The 14,104-nt window shown below is 46.3% G+C and overlaps 2 protein-coding genes across 5 annotated transcripts; one reads left to right on the top strand and one right to left on the bottom strand.

Annotated features, from left to right (window-relative positions):
* Nucleotides 1-3,013: 3,013 nt before the first annotated feature.
* Nucleotides 3,014-9,604, top strand: LOC135262076 (E3 ubiquitin-protein ligase RING2-A-like). 3 transcript variants are annotated; one of them, XM_064348891.1, is made up of 7 exons: nucleotides 3,014-3,223; nucleotides 4,615-4,709; nucleotides 4,825-4,985; nucleotides 5,530-5,745; nucleotides 6,262-6,594; nucleotides 7,050-7,269; nucleotides 7,648-9,604. In XM_064348891.1, exons 2-7 carry the CDS (start codon nucleotides 4,632-4,634, stop codon nucleotides 7,753-7,755), a joined length of 1,116 nt encoding a protein of 371 aa, XP_064204961.1. In that variant the 5' UTR covers nucleotides 3,014-3,223; nucleotides 4,615-4,631; the 3' UTR covers nucleotides 7,756-9,604. The 3 variants fall into 3 exon arrangements, with proteins under 3 accessions (XP_064204961.1, XP_064204960.1, XP_064204959.1); XM_064348890.1 differs by having other exon boundaries at nucleotides 4,550-4,709; XM_064348889.1 differs by having other exon boundaries at nucleotides 3,015-3,223; nucleotides 4,610-4,709.
* A 550-nt stretch (nucleotides 9,605-10,154) lies between these two features.
* Nucleotides 10,155-14,094, bottom strand: rps18 (ribosomal protein S18). 2 transcript variants are annotated; one of them, XM_064348896.1, is made up of 6 exons: nucleotides 13,939-14,094; nucleotides 13,344-13,442; nucleotides 12,881-12,967; nucleotides 12,345-12,446; nucleotides 12,054-12,145; nucleotides 10,155-10,276 (listed from the first exon to the last, which is right to left on the bottom strand). In XM_064348896.1, the coding sequence occupies exons 1-6, from the start codon at nucleotides 13,939-13,941 to the stop codon at nucleotides 10,201-10,203; spliced, it is 459 nt and encodes a 152-aa protein (XP_064204966.1). In that variant the 5' UTR covers nucleotides 13,942-14,094; the 3' UTR covers nucleotides 10,155-10,200. The 2 variants fall into 2 exon arrangements, with proteins under 2 accessions (XP_064204966.1, XP_064204965.1); XM_064348895.1 differs by lacking the exon at nucleotides 13,939-14,094 and adding an exon at nucleotides 13,515-13,537.
* Between the last annotated feature and the right edge of the window lie 10 nt (nucleotides 14,095-14,104).

Here is a 14,104-nt window from a genome sequence, read left to right as displayed (position 1 = left end):
TATTCTCTGATTAGTCTGGCCACAGAGATCACCCTTTTTCCCGATCTTTTCCCACGGCTCATTTGACTGCGCTTTTTAAACGAGTTGACTGCTAGTTCATCACGGAGGCCGACGGTTGGCCTGGCTGTTGGGTTACGGAGCTACAGGCTAGGGTCCGTGCCTCGCTGCCGGTCACTCTCCGTCTTTCCCGGGTGTCCGGGGCTGATTGTCCAAACGCAATTCTTGTGTCTACCTCTACAAAATCAGGAGTTGTGGATGGACATCACGCCCCTGACTCTCCAAACTCCCCAGAGAGAGAGAGAGAGAGAGAGAGAGAGAGAGACAGAGAAGAATGGAAGTGTGAGAGTGTGTATGTATGGGGGGTGAGGGGTGGGGAGTGGGGGGAGGGGGGGGGGTGGTTGGGTCAGGGGAAGAGAAAGAATAGATGAGAGAGGGAGAAGGGGATTGGGGTAAGAGATGGAGAGCAAGGATTTTAGGGAGAGTGTGGGATTAAAGGAGAGGGAGAGATTTGAGGAGGGAAGGAGGGTGGAGGGAGAGGGAATTTTGAAGGTAAATGGATGTAGAGAGAGAGAGAGAGAGAGACGCAAACTGTGGTCTCTAATGTTGAAAGACGAGGGATGGAGGCGAGAGAGCGAATGGAGATTCAGAGAGGGTGGAAAGAAGTTAGCAAAATGGTTTAAAAAGTTACAGAAACAGACAGACAGGAGAAAGGAGAGTGTGACTGAGTGATATGCAGAGAGAGAGAGAGATCAAGAGGGAAATGGTATTAAAATGCTAATGGGCCAACTCAATGCACAGCAGACCCACTGACTGGGCTAATCACTGTTGGACTGAGATTGAGGCAAATCTGCCCCACACACGCACACACATACACACTCACACACAATTGTACGATTACAATACCATCATACACGTTCATTTGTCTATGTTCTCAGTGCCAGATAAAGCGTTATTGGAGGAAATGGTCCTCAGGAACAAATGGCGATAACAACTCTCTTTTTTTTTCTTCTTTTTTTTTTTTTTGGTGTTGAGTTTCCAGCTGCGTCCTTCACAGGCATTCTGTCGTTCTCTTTCTTCCTGGCCCGGCTGCACGGAGCGCATTAGACACTGTGGGCTGCTGGTTTTTTTTTTAAACGGCCCAGGCGGGAGTATGATTGTGATCAGACCGCAGGTTTCCTCTCCCTGTACGTGGAGTAGCCCATGCTGGTCTCCATAACCAGTGGTTTGTTTTCACGGGCGTGTAAGAGTGGAGTACAGTGTCATTGTTTTTTTGTTTTTTTTTCTGATGATGCGCTTCTTACTGGAAGGCTTTTAGAATTATGAAATTTGATTGCTTCGTTGTCTGCTTTTATGTCATTTGATGAGACTGTGGAGCACATTGCAAAGAATGTTGATAATGCTTCTATATGCTATTGTCTGGGCAGAAGTTGCATCCAATGATGTATGTACCCCCCCAGAAAAAAAAAAAATATCTCTCAATTAATCAATCAAGTTATTTGCCATTCTGTAATTTCAATAAACTGCAGTATGTTCACTGAGCTGCCTGTTAATTGTCTAGTGTGTGTGTCTCACTGTTTGTTTTTATCTGCCTGACATTTATAGGATTATGAAGGATTAAAAAAAGAAAGTAAAATATCAATGTTCTTAATATCATTCTCAATCTCTTTCTCTAAGAACAAAAAGAAAAGAGGGATCCATCTAGGGTCATTATTTTGCATTGTACATTGCTCTTAAAAAAAGTAGTCCCATGTTATATTACAGTAATGATAATTTTTGTTGCACATAATTTTGACACTGTAGCTTACACGCGTTCTGGGTGTAGTTACAAAAAGCAGCCCTGGGAAATGTAGTCCAACTGACAAACTGCATGACTGGCAAACCAACACTGGCTAATTTGTTCTGCTAGTCCTTACAGAAATGGACTACACTGAGATATATATATATATTACAACAGAAAATATTGCAACACTTCAAAATGCATGGGGAAATTAATTAATTATTGTCACTTTGAGAAAAAGCATTGCTGTAAACTATTTTATTCTCAAATAAAGTCCATGCATTGTAAATTGCCTTATTTTACCTTTGGATCAGAGATACCATAACCACAGTTGTTGTTTAATAAATACATTTAAAAAAGGTGTTTGTGTACAGTTTGAAATGTTTTGACACATTGATGTGGGCATTCTGTAATAAAGACATGAATCTTTAGCCAGTGCACATCAGAAACTGATTATAAAAGAGAACAAACCCACAAAACCAGTTAACCACAAAATAGCTCAGTGCTTCAGAACAAATAAATAACCCAAATCTGTACTGCTGTAAATGTAGCAATGCAATGTGTTTTAACGGTAGCCCACATAAAGATGGTAAATTCTATAAATGCAATAATCTGAGTTGGTGATGTGATTCAAAGCATTCAGATACTGTAGTTCAATTAGGAGGCTTTATGTTTTGAATTTTTAGGAATATGCCATAATTTAGTTAATGTCTTTCAGCAATTATAAATACAACTGCTGCACCTGACTCTTTTCTGTTGACTCAATTTATAAATACCTTTGTGTGGTAATATTTCCTTAGGTTTTTAACTACATACATCATTTTTTATGTTCTCGTTAATAGTAGGCCGATGCACTTCAATAAAATTCTTACCTTTCAGAAGAAATAATTCAGAGAGACGGGTTATTTTATTACAACTGTTAATGATCGTGGGTGACGAAGATATTTAAATAATCTTCTCTTTGAATTAGGAAAGCTAAGCTAAGATAGCCTACTGTTCTGGAACCGCAAACTTAATTCGAACATTAGTCGATTCTAAGGCCAACGGATTCAGAACCCATCCACACATGAGGCGAGAAGAAAGCAACTTAAATTGTAAGGTCGATTTAACTGGGCAGGTATAGTTACTGAAACTTTCGATTAACGCAATTCGCCTACCTGCAGTACCGCGGTGAAACAAATCCTGGCGTTGTGCTTCAAGAAACCACAGCAGGTCGCTATCAGACTGTGATGCTTGACGCAAAGGAAGTTGGAGTCGCTTGGAGCGCACATCCGGCAGAAAGATGGCTGCCACTAAGCGACAGTGACACTTTGTTGTTATTAACCTGGGCAGGAACTTTTTTGTTAAGTAAACGATAATAACGCTGTTCCAAAGAGTTATAAGGCGCCGTGGCGTCTTGTCCTAGAAAGCGGGAAGACATTGGTAGACATCGAGTCTTGATTAACGGTGAGTAATGTTAAATTTTGATAGCTAGCTAGCCAGGTAGATAGCAACTGTTGGTCGCATCAGCATTAGCTGGCTTCTCAATCCAAAACTAAGGAGTAACTTTGTCAGCTCTCTATACATAATGCAATAATTAGCTTAGAATGTTACCAAGCCTGTTCATTAGAAGTTGGCTAACCTCATACTTGTCTGTAAAATCAAGATTAAATCAGTACCTACGGGAGTATGTGTTGGTACTGGGGGGACACTAAGAAAAATAACAGTAATTGTTTTTTAAAAGATTATCACTGACATGCCAGTTACCTATACTTAGCCTACCTGTGAACGGACTGTGATATTTTGCATTTGTAAAATTACTTGCCAGCCGGGCGGGTGTAGATCGAGTTTGTTTTGGCGCAGGGAATTTGCATGACAGCTATACTATTGTCGTAACTAGTAACTAATTTCGCCGTTATAAGATGTCCGTTACGGTTTAAACCTGTTGCTGGTTTAGTAATTTCCAGAGCTAGCCAGCCAGCCAACAAACTAGCATAATGCCAGGGTAAATAATCGAGGAGATTTAATGTGTTGACAGAGTTTTCATGAATCAGTCAAATGTTGATTTATTTGACGCAGCATTAAAGCTTTTTATTTAGTGTCACGTCACTTTAATACATATTTTTAATGAAAGTGATTGCCTTTGTAGACGTTTTTTAGTCGTTTAAAATCTAACTATTAGAATAAGCCTATTTTGCACGTGTCATAAACTTGAAACCCGCATTCAGGTCCTAAACACCTTTTGAATGTCAGCTTAGCTGCGAAAATGAAATAGTATATCTAATTAATTGAAAAATGTATTTCCATAGCAATATAGGCCTAATTACACGTTTTTCGTTTTGATTCACACGTCAACCTAATGGGCGCACTTTCTTCGGAAAACGACGAAGATCAGGACGAGTGACATTTATCCGCGATAATTCTGTGTGCACCTGCCGTGGTGGGAGATGTTAGGGTGACGCCTCAGCCGCCATTACCAGCTATCTGTGTGTTGAGCCGGGCATGCGTTATCTCAAACATATGATTAACTGACATACGTATGCACAGAGGACCGAAACATGGGGAGATTATGTCATCCAATTGTCTTTATTTTCCCCGACAAATCAGACCCAATTAAACCTTGACAATTTTAACAATAAATGCCCAATGGACAATGGTTGAGCAGGTAAATTACTGGCTGCTTTTGATTGGTTAGCATTGTGCATATTATCTCAGGATGGAATACAGAAGCCTCCTGATGTACTGGAGATCCCGACTTGAGCCAAAATGGAGTGTTGTGCTCTGTCTTGTCAGTCTCCCGGTGGGAATCTAAACCACTTCTTCTTCTCCTCACTGCTTGTCTTCCTGGTTCAGTCCAGCCTTCTCAGAACACACAATGGCTGCCCCAGTCAATGCTCAGAACCCCAGCAAGACCTGGGAGCTGAGCCTTTATGAGCTGCACAGAACCCCACAGGTACTGCCGCCAACGGTCTTACCGCCAGCCGCTGGTGACGATTGTCCCTTGGGCCGGAGGGCCTGTGTTAGGGAGTCTTGCCTTACTGTTGTGTCATTCCCCTCCCTGCCTGCAGGAGGCGATAATGGACGGCACGGAGATCGCCGTGTCCCCCCGCAGCCTCCACAGCGAACTGATGTGTCCAATCTGCCTGGATATGCTGAAAAACACCATGACGACCAAAGAGTGCCTGCACCGGTTCTGCTCCGAGTGCATCGTCACGGCGCTCCGATCGGGGTACCGCCCACTTTCTTACGCTCCCTTTCACTGCGTGCGCGCGTGTGTGTGTGTGTGTGTGCGTGTGCGTGTGTATTCTCCATGCACACTCGCCTCTCTCCTCAGACAAATTCCAGACAAATTTGTGACCTCCTGTGAATAAAAGGTGATGTCAACTGTAACTCCTCCTCCTCACTCCCTCATGCTTGTTTCCCCACCTGCTCACCCTAACCCTGAAGCTGAACTCCGACCCCCTTCCTAATTACTCTCTTTACCCTAATCTGGGGGTTTTCAACCTTTTCTGTTCCCGGAAACCCCCACCCAGACTCCAAGGCATTCCGGGGACCCCCATTATAAGTTAAAAAGGTTTATATTTATTAAAAAAAAGTTAAATGTTTTCTTTCTGTCAGTAGCCAGTGTAGGCCTTTGAAACAAGTGTGGGGACTCTTTAGCTAGTCAATGATTAATTAGTTGCTTAAGAGGATCTCCGAAAACCAGCAGACACTGTGGCCCCGAGTTTAGGATCTTAAAACAACTTCCGCCCCCCTCAATTCGTCTCCCCCAGGAACAAGGAGTGCCCCACCTGCCGGAAGAAGCTGGTGTCCAAACGCTCCCTGCGGCCGGACCCCAATTTCGATGCGCTCATCTCGAAGATATACCCGAGCAGGGACGAGTACGAGGCTCACCAGGACCGGGTCCTGGAGCGCCTGAGCCGGCTGCACAACAAGCAGGCCCTGAGCTCCAGCATTGAGGAGGGCCTGAAGATACAGGCGCTGGTCAGGTGAGTGTGGACCATCTTAGCATTAGCATCACCGTTAGCATTAGCAGTGCTGTTAGCATTGAGGAGGGCCTGAAGATACAGATGCTGGTCAGGTCAGTGTGGACCACCATAGCGTTAGCATCTCCGTTAGCATTAGCATTGCTGTTGGCATTAGCCTTTTTTATATGGGTGGCTCATGGGAGGGCAGGGGTATAGCATTGAACTGTTCTGACAGACTGTTCATCCAACTCCACTAGATTTGAAGGCTACAATTGCAACACATCACTATCATTGTTAATCACCAGAGTGACATTACATAATTGCATATATAAATGTTTTGGAATTGATCTGGGCTGATGCCAGTTGAGTCTCACAACCGATTATAGTAGTAAAGTACATAACACTATGGCATTACATTAAGTGGGCTTGAGGATGTAGTGTTAGCAAATGGGTTTGGGCGTGCAAGTGTTAGCTTGTAGCATGGGTGGAGCGCGCAAACCCGTAATAGTGAAGGGTTTTGGTCTGACCCCCCCGAAGACCGCAGAGGGTGCGCAAACCGCAGCAGGAGAGCGACAACACTACCTTCAGCGGCGGGGAGGACAACTGCGACGCGCGCTCCCACCTGTCCCAGGACTCGGCCCCGCCCCTCCTCCACCCGGGACCCCTGGCCGAGGCCGAGGCCGAGGGCGGGGCCGGGCCCAGCCGCAGCAAGCGGGCAAAGGTTTCGGACGAGTCCTGCCCCGAGGTGGACCGGGGAAGCCCCACGCCCTCCCTGCCCCCACACCACCAGGAGGGGCCCGGCTCGGAGATCGAGCTGGTGTTCCGCCCACACCCCCTGCTGGTCAACATGCAGGACTACAGTCAGACCAGGTGAGAAATGGCGAGTGGGGTAAGGGGGTGAGGGGGTGAGTGGAGGGGCGGAGCCGTGTTGGCTACAGTGGGTGGGAATTCAGCAGTAAGGAGCTCTGAGATTGGTCCAAATAAAAATTAGCCTGTTAGATGCTTAGTTTCGGCCATTTTTTAAATTAAATTGAAAGTTTCCAGTTTCCTTTGTTACTCATTGTTGCTTCACCTGATGATATTCTTCGTAAATCTGTGAATATTCGGATGCACTCCATTCTCACACATTGACACCCCTAACCCACTGTCTCCCTGTCTCTCTCCCTCTGTCTCTCCCCCTCTCTCTCCCTCTCTCTCCCTGTCTCGTTCTCTCTCTCCCTGTCTCTCCCCCTCTCTCCCTCCTTCCCTGTCTCTCTCCCTCTCTCTCCCCTCCATTCTCTCTCTGTCTCGTTCTCCCTGTCTCTCTCCCTCTCTCTCCCCCCCAGGTACGTGAAGACGACGGCCAACGCCACGGTGGACCACCTGTCCAAGTACCTGGCCCTCCGCATAGCCCTGGAGGAGCGGCAGGCGGACGGACAGACAGGAGGGGAGGCGGGGGACGACAGAGGAGGAGGAGGAGGAGGTGGTGGAGGAGCAGTGAGCCTGCGGAATGTCAGCGAGAAGCAGTACACCATCTACATCACTACGTCAGGCGGGCAGTTCTCGGTGAGCGCCGTTTCCACGGCACCCGTCGCTGTTTCTACGGCCATTAGTCCCGACGATTATACTTACGTTTATAAATGCATTGTATTTACATATTTGGGTATTTTACTGAAGCAGTTCAGGATGAATGAGCTCCTTGCTTGAGGGCACAATGGCCAGGTCCAGTTATAAACCCCTAACCGTTGTACCACACTACTGTCCCTGTACTTCTCACTGATTCTGATTGGCTGTCTAACCCTGGTCTCTTTCCATCTCGGATTCTGATTGGCTGTCTAACCCTGGTCTCCCTCTGTCTCAGATTCCGATTGGCTCTCTAACCCTGGTCTCTCTCCATCTCGGATTCTGATTGGCTGTCTTACACGGTTTTCTTTCCTTCTCCAGACTCTCAATGGCTCTCTAACCCTGGAGCTGGTCAATGAGAAGTACTGGAAGCTCTGCAAGCCCCTGGAGCTCTACTACGCCCCCACCAAGGAACCGCTACAGCAGTGAAGGGGGGGGGGGCAAAGGGGGTTCCAGATCTGTCCCCTCTTAATCATCGCATAAAGACGAGAGCTCCTCCCTCTTACACTCGGACAGTCTGCTGCTACTGAGAGAGAGAGCGAGAGAAAGTGTGTGATTGGTAAGAAAGAGTGCGAGAGGGTATGAGAGTATGTGTATGTGTATGTATTAGGGAGTGTGCATGAGAGGAACAAGTGAAGAATGCGTGAACAAGGGGAGAGAGGAGGGTGTGAGGGAGGAGGGGTACAGACAGTGTGTACGAGACAGTTAGAAAGAGAGGGGGGTAGAGTGAGATGGAGCAGTGCGCGCGCGTGTGTGGGAGAGAGGCCGACTTTGGCATCGGTGGAGATCACGTCGAGAAGCGGACTCCGAGGTAGAGCCTACGAGCTCTCCTCCGCTCATTATCCCTCTCTTCAAATCTGACATTTTAGATGGAAGTACAAAAATCCTACTTCCATCCAACAGAACCGTCCCTGCCTTTCTTTCACCTTCCAGAACACGAGGTAGAACCCCCCCCCACACACCCAACCAGCCAGTCAGCACTGTGTATATCCCTAACCTTTTCCGTTTCCCACAATGCCCCTGTATTGTACAGCCATTTTGTATATTCTCAGTCTCAGATATGATTATATTACGAGTGAAGTTGACAACGCAATATCATGGGGATAAGGGATTCATTTGCCTGGACGGATTTTTCCATACAGTGAGGAAGAACCGTTTTTGTTTTTTTAAATTTTTTTATTTATACATCAGGCCTGGAATAAACCAGCCAGAGTACAGGGCCTTAAACTGAACTGGGAGACTGAGGCTAAAGGTTTGCTGTCAATCAAGCTGCTTACATTCTCTGTAAAACCATCAGAACCCTTCGGCCAATCAGGCTGAGGTCCATTTTTAAAAATGCTTTCTATGTATAAACTGAAACATCTACAGGAACCAACCATGCAAGTGAAAATTCTACAGTACTGTGCAAAAGTCAGAGACCACCCTTTATTTTACTTTCCAGTGAAAAGTCATTAACTGCGAGTTATCTGACATATTTTACACAATGCACAAAAACCTCCTGAACTATGTACAATATCAGATCTTTCAGTATGTAGTGTGTCCACCCTTGGCCTTTATAACAGAATCCGTTCTTTTTGGGAGACTTGCTTTGCGTTTTTTGAAGGAATTTGCGGGAATATTTTTCCATGCTTCTTGTCAATGTTCAGTCTTAGAAGTTGGTTGCATTTTCCGCTTCTCTCGATCCAAGTAATTCCAAACACATTTCAGTGATGGTGAGGTCTGGACTCTGGGTTGGCCAGTCCATTGTTTGGAGAGCACCAGCAGCCTGATCTCCTTAGCAGTGTGCTTGGGGGTCATTATCTCACTGTAGAACGGATTTGCTCCCAGTCAAGCATTGTCCAGAGGCTACTGCGTGATGTGTTAAGATTTTATTGTATTTATCTACATTCATGTTTGTTGACTGGAAGGACGAAAGACATAAAGGCAAAACAAAAGAAAGCGGACAAATGCTGAGATTTGATATTGCATGTAGTGGTGGAGGCTTTTCTTGAATTTTCCGTTAAATGTTCCTGCATTATTGTCTTGACACTGAAAAAAAAAAATGCACCGAATAGCTGTTCTGCAGTGGAAACGGAATAAACGAAAGTGTGGTCCGACTTTTGCACAGTACTGAAGTTTATACAGAAACAGAAGGGTGGGGGAAAGAAAGCAATGTACACAAAAAAAAAGCACAAGAAGAGTTGGTTATGTACCTCGTCTGAGTTTCAATCCCTCTGAAGGGCTTTTGCACTTTTGTAATTTGTGAACATTCATAGTGATTACAGACTGCTTTGAGATACCTTTGTGTGTTCTGATTTGCCAGTTCACATTGTTGCTTTAACGTAGTAAACTCTGGCGTACGCCTCCCTGAATCGGCACACATTAAGCACCCCATTTTACTAAACCTGGGCTTTTGAAATTATTTTTAAACTGGAGGGAAATGCAAAAAGGGACTGGGTGAGGTTGATAAGTTCAGGATACAAATTGAGGGTTAAGACAAAATGCTCAGAAAATGATGGACATTTTTCAAATTCATGAACTAAACTGTTACACTGAGAAACCAGGGGTAAAATGCTGCTCTTTCAAAAAAAAAAAGTGCCATGGGATGCTCAGTCTACTTCCACAAGGTTCTCTGATCTATCTCTCACATACACACCCACTAACAACCTTACACCGACACACTTGCACGTGTGCACGCACACTAAGAATGTGGTGGTGGTTGTTACAAATAGGTGCTGCTGGGTGATTCGGTGTGCGGTTCCATTCTGGAACCTCTGAACCACCCCCCTTGAAATGAGTGACAGCTTCCCCCCCTCCCCTGCCAGTACAGAAACGCAAGGCCACAGAGGTTGGGAAAAACTACATTTTATTGACGTTTGGGTGAAGGGGGACCGCCTACTTCTTCTTGGACACACCCACGGTGCGACCACGGCGACCGGTGGTCTTGGTGTGCTGACCGCGCACGCGAAGACTGAAAGAGAGAGAGAACGGGAGTGAACGAGTGCAGGGAGTAATGGGTTCAAACATGGCCAAAACTGCAGAAAGATAAGTCTCCAAATGAGAGAGGTTACATCACAGCCTTGATTGAATCACATACAGACAGTAACACCAATGTGGAACGCAGCACAAACACACTTCACACACCGTACAGAGGCTCAGAAAGTTTCACACATTCATTTCTGTAAAATCATGTGCTTACACGCTACGCAGTTTTTAAAACATTACATCCTGGACGCTTGCGCAGGACATTTTACCCAAAAAACGCTACTCGTTCACAATGGGTCTGACACTACTATGGATCCACAGGAAATCTCTGGGAAACGGTGCTTTGAGGTGAGGGTGGACAATTGGGGGAAGAACACTGCTGGCTCAACACTGAGGGGGAAGAACACTGCCGGCTCAACACTGAAGAACACTGCTGGCTCAACACTGAGGAGGAAGAACACTGCTGGCTCAACACTGAGGGGGAAGAACACTGCAGGCTCAACACTGAGGGAGAAGAACACTGCCAGCTCAACACTGAAGAACACTGCTGGCCCAACACTGAGGGGGAAGAACACTGCTGACTCAACACAGGGAGAAGAACACTGCTGGCTCAACAATGAAGAACACTGCTGGCTGAACACTGAGGGGGAAGAACACTGCTGGCTGAACACTGAGGGGGAAGAACACTGCTGGCACAACACTGAGGAACACTGCTGGCTCAACACTGAGGAACACTGCTGGCTCAACACTGAGGAACACTGCTGGCTCAACACTGAGGGGGAAGAACACTGCTGACTCAACACAGGGAGAAGAACACTGCTGGCTCAACACTGAAGAACACTGCTGGATCAACACTAAGGAACACTGCTGGCTCAACACTAAGGAACACTGCTGGCACAACACTGAGGAACACTGCAGGCTCAACACTGAGGGGGAAGAACACTGCTGGCACAACAGAGAGAAGAACACTGCTGACTCAACACAGGGAGAAGAACACTGCTGGCTCAACACTGAGGAACACTGCTGGCTCAACACTGAGGGAGAAGAACACTGCTGGCACAACACAGGGAGAAGAACACTGCTGGCTCAACACTGAGGAACACTGCTGGCTCAACACTGAGGGAAAATAACATTGCTGGCTCAAAACTGAGGGAGAACACTGCTGGTTCAACACTGAGGGAAAATAACACTGCTGGCTCAACACTGGGGGAAGAACACTGCCAGCTCAACACTGAGGGGGAAGATCACTACCAGCTCAACACACAGGACAGTTTTACGCCCACAGAAGCCTTACAGGCCAGTAATCAAATCTCTATTTTTTGGTTGGGACTGAAGCAAGGAAACATACCGGCGTAGTTAATGGACACAAAGCTGTAAGTTAACGATCACAGCATCTCACCCCGAGATCACCATTAAAGTATTCAGCACAGTATTCAAATGGCCGCTAGCGAGACAACTCGTTAGGCCTAACATGAAGCCCTGCTATCTCATTAATGTTCAGGGAGAGCCCAAGAACCTTGTGCAAAGAATCTCTCTGATGTTCTTGCCTGCTAGTATCTGTGAATTCAGGCACATTTGTTCGATTTAGACACAGAGTGCCTGGATTCTGTACAGCGGTCGGGTTTGGGCATTTCCCGAGATTACATCTTCAGTGGCACAATCATGTGCAGAATAGCCACTCCCCCTTTTGCCATAAAACTCCACCCCCTGGCCTGGAGCTCCATGATTAAAAAAATAAACCTTATTTTAAAGCAAATGCTCACCCCCAGAAGTGCCGGAGACCGCGGTGAGCCCGGATCTTCTTCAGCCTCTCCAGATCCTCTCTCAGCTTGTTGTCCAGGCCGTTGGCGAGAACCTGGAACGGAGGACAGGGATGAAGCACACCTTTATTTACCGCTCAAAAAAGGAAATCGGCTAAGCTAGTGACAGCGGCGAAACGGACCGGCCTTTTTCTTTTTAAAGGAGCACCCGAACGTGACCGCGATTTTAAACTACCGACTGGCAGGCGGTTATTCCGCGGTCTGCAGACACCTCTGCAGGTGACGCCGACCCACCTGGCTGTATTTGCCATCCTTCACGTCCTTCTGCCTGTTCAGGAACCAGTCAGGGATTTTGTACTGCCGCGGGTTCTGCATGATGGTCACCACTCTCTCCACCTGAGGGAGAGAAACAGAAGGGTCATCCCCCGTGGACGCAGACCGCTACAGGCCTATTCCTCCCCTGCCCATGCCTTGACGCAGCCTGGAGCTCCAGATGCACCACCCTGCCCTTCTAAACTGCACTATACTTCCCTTCAATTTCATTTCTGCTCTTACAGCTAGTTCAGGAATGTTTTTTTTTTTTTTCTATGTGCAACTAGCATGTTCTTAACTGAGCATTCCAATGCTGATGTAACAATCACTACCGGCAACTGAATGCAATGGAGTTCTAGAACAGTGACTTAGAATTATGAAAACATGGGGGGGGGGGGGGGGGGGAAGCATACACTTCATATGGTTAAGAGTCAGATTTATTCTTCCTACAGAACCCTGTGCAGCAGAGCTCCCTGGGAAGGTAACTAGAGATCATTGCAAACACCTGCTGAGCTCACCTCGTCATCAGTCAGTTCCCCTGCTCTCTTGTTGAGGTCGATATCGGCCTTCCTGAGCACGACATGGGCGTAACGTCTGCCGACCCCCTGCAAACACGAAATAAATCGCAGATTTACATTAGCTCCGGTCATGGGCCTCACATTTATAAAGGACTCTGCACGCCTTCTAGTGATAAGAGGTCACATCCTCTGAAACAGTACCAAGGTTATGTGGGGAAACCAGCACTTGCATCCTCTGGCAACCCTAGAGTTGTTCATAACTACGTTCATGGCAGTAGATAAACGATATTACTGAATACAGACCACATTACAGCTAGTAGTAACAACAAATACAGCAAGCAAATTAAACGGGCAAAAATGGTGACTTACTGGTAGTCATTTATTGCGTGATAATCGCCACAAGCATGCAAGACTCCGGTTACTTCCCTTCTGTAATGCTATGCTACTCCCCAGAAGTTCTCACCTTGATGGCGGTGATAGCGAAGGCGATCTTCCTCCTCCCGTCGATGTTCGTGTTGAGAACACGCAGAATGTGCTGAAACTTCTCGGGAATTACGAGAGACTAAGGTAAAAAGAGACGAATAGGTTAAATGCCCGTTCCAGGTAGGAAAAATACAACTGCTAAGTTACTAACCGGCATAGGGACTGACACGGTCGGTATTGGATTGCAAATCAGACGGCCAGTTGATCAAAAACTAAGGACGAATCAATGCCCTGTTCACCACCGCACAATAAAAACATTTTTACAGGAGTCGGTTTGACTTGACCTGACCACTCTTGAGTTGGCCACAGCAATGAATAATTTTGGATAAAGCTCTGTGCTGAAAATCAGTTTGAACGTGGTTCGATGCAACATAGGATAGCATTACTAGCACAGGGTTAGCTTTCACAATTGTTTGGGGAATAGTATATACCCAATCCACACAATAATGGCGTGTAACGAAAGAATGAGGCTTTAAGCATATTATATCAATCTTAGACGAATCCCAGGCCTCTACATAATGACGATGAAACTGGATTTTCACGTTTGCATACACGGTTCTAATGGTCTCACTCACCATCTTGGAAGCAGCTTCCAACGCAAAGAGGAATACTCGCAGTTCTCGCGAGAGTATATAAGTTTCCCGTATTTGCAAGCGGAAGTCATTCCGTTGGCAGAAATGTGTCCGTCTAGAAAATTGCTCTGTGTTGTAGAAATACGACTCGATTTGATATTAAAAGCAA

Source organism: Anguilla rostrata, chromosome 8 (assembly GCF_018555375.3).
Source record: "Anguilla rostrata isolate EN2019 chromosome 8, ASM1855537v3, whole genome shotgun sequence".
NCBI lineage: Eukaryota > Metazoa > Chordata > Actinopteri > Anguilliformes > Anguillidae > Anguilla > Anguilla rostrata.
The sequence above is the reverse complement of the archived record's forward strand: the minus strand, read 5'-3'. Positions and strand labels throughout refer to the sequence as shown.

What these genes read in the sequence shown, in the direction of transcription:
- LOC135262076 (XM_064348891.1), top strand. Translation starts at nt 4,632, where the DNA reads ATGGCTGCCCCAGTCAATGCTCAGAACCCCAGCAAGACCTGGGAGCTG. An exon ending in AAGATACAGGCGCTGGTCAG is followed by an intron (nt 5,746 to 6,261) that starts GTGAGTGTGGAC and finishes ACCCCCCCGAAG; the next exon opens with ACCGCAGAGGGTGCGCAAAC. An exon ending in CAGGACTACAGTCAGACCAG is followed by an intron (nt 6,595 to 7,049) that starts GTGAGAAATGGC and finishes TCTCCCCCCCAG; the next exon opens with GTACGTGAAGACGACGGCCA.
- rps18 (XM_064348895.1), bottom strand. An exon ending in AGGATGGCAAATACAGCCAG is followed by an intron (nt 12,146 to 12,344) that starts GTGGGTCGGCGT and finishes CCTCCGTTCCAG; the next exon opens with GTTCTCGCCAACGGCCTGGA. An exon ending in GGTCTCCGGCACTTCTGGGG is followed by an intron (nt 10,277 to 12,053) that starts GTGAGCATTTGC and finishes TCTCTCTTTCAG; the next exon opens with TCTTCGCGTGCGCGGTCAGC.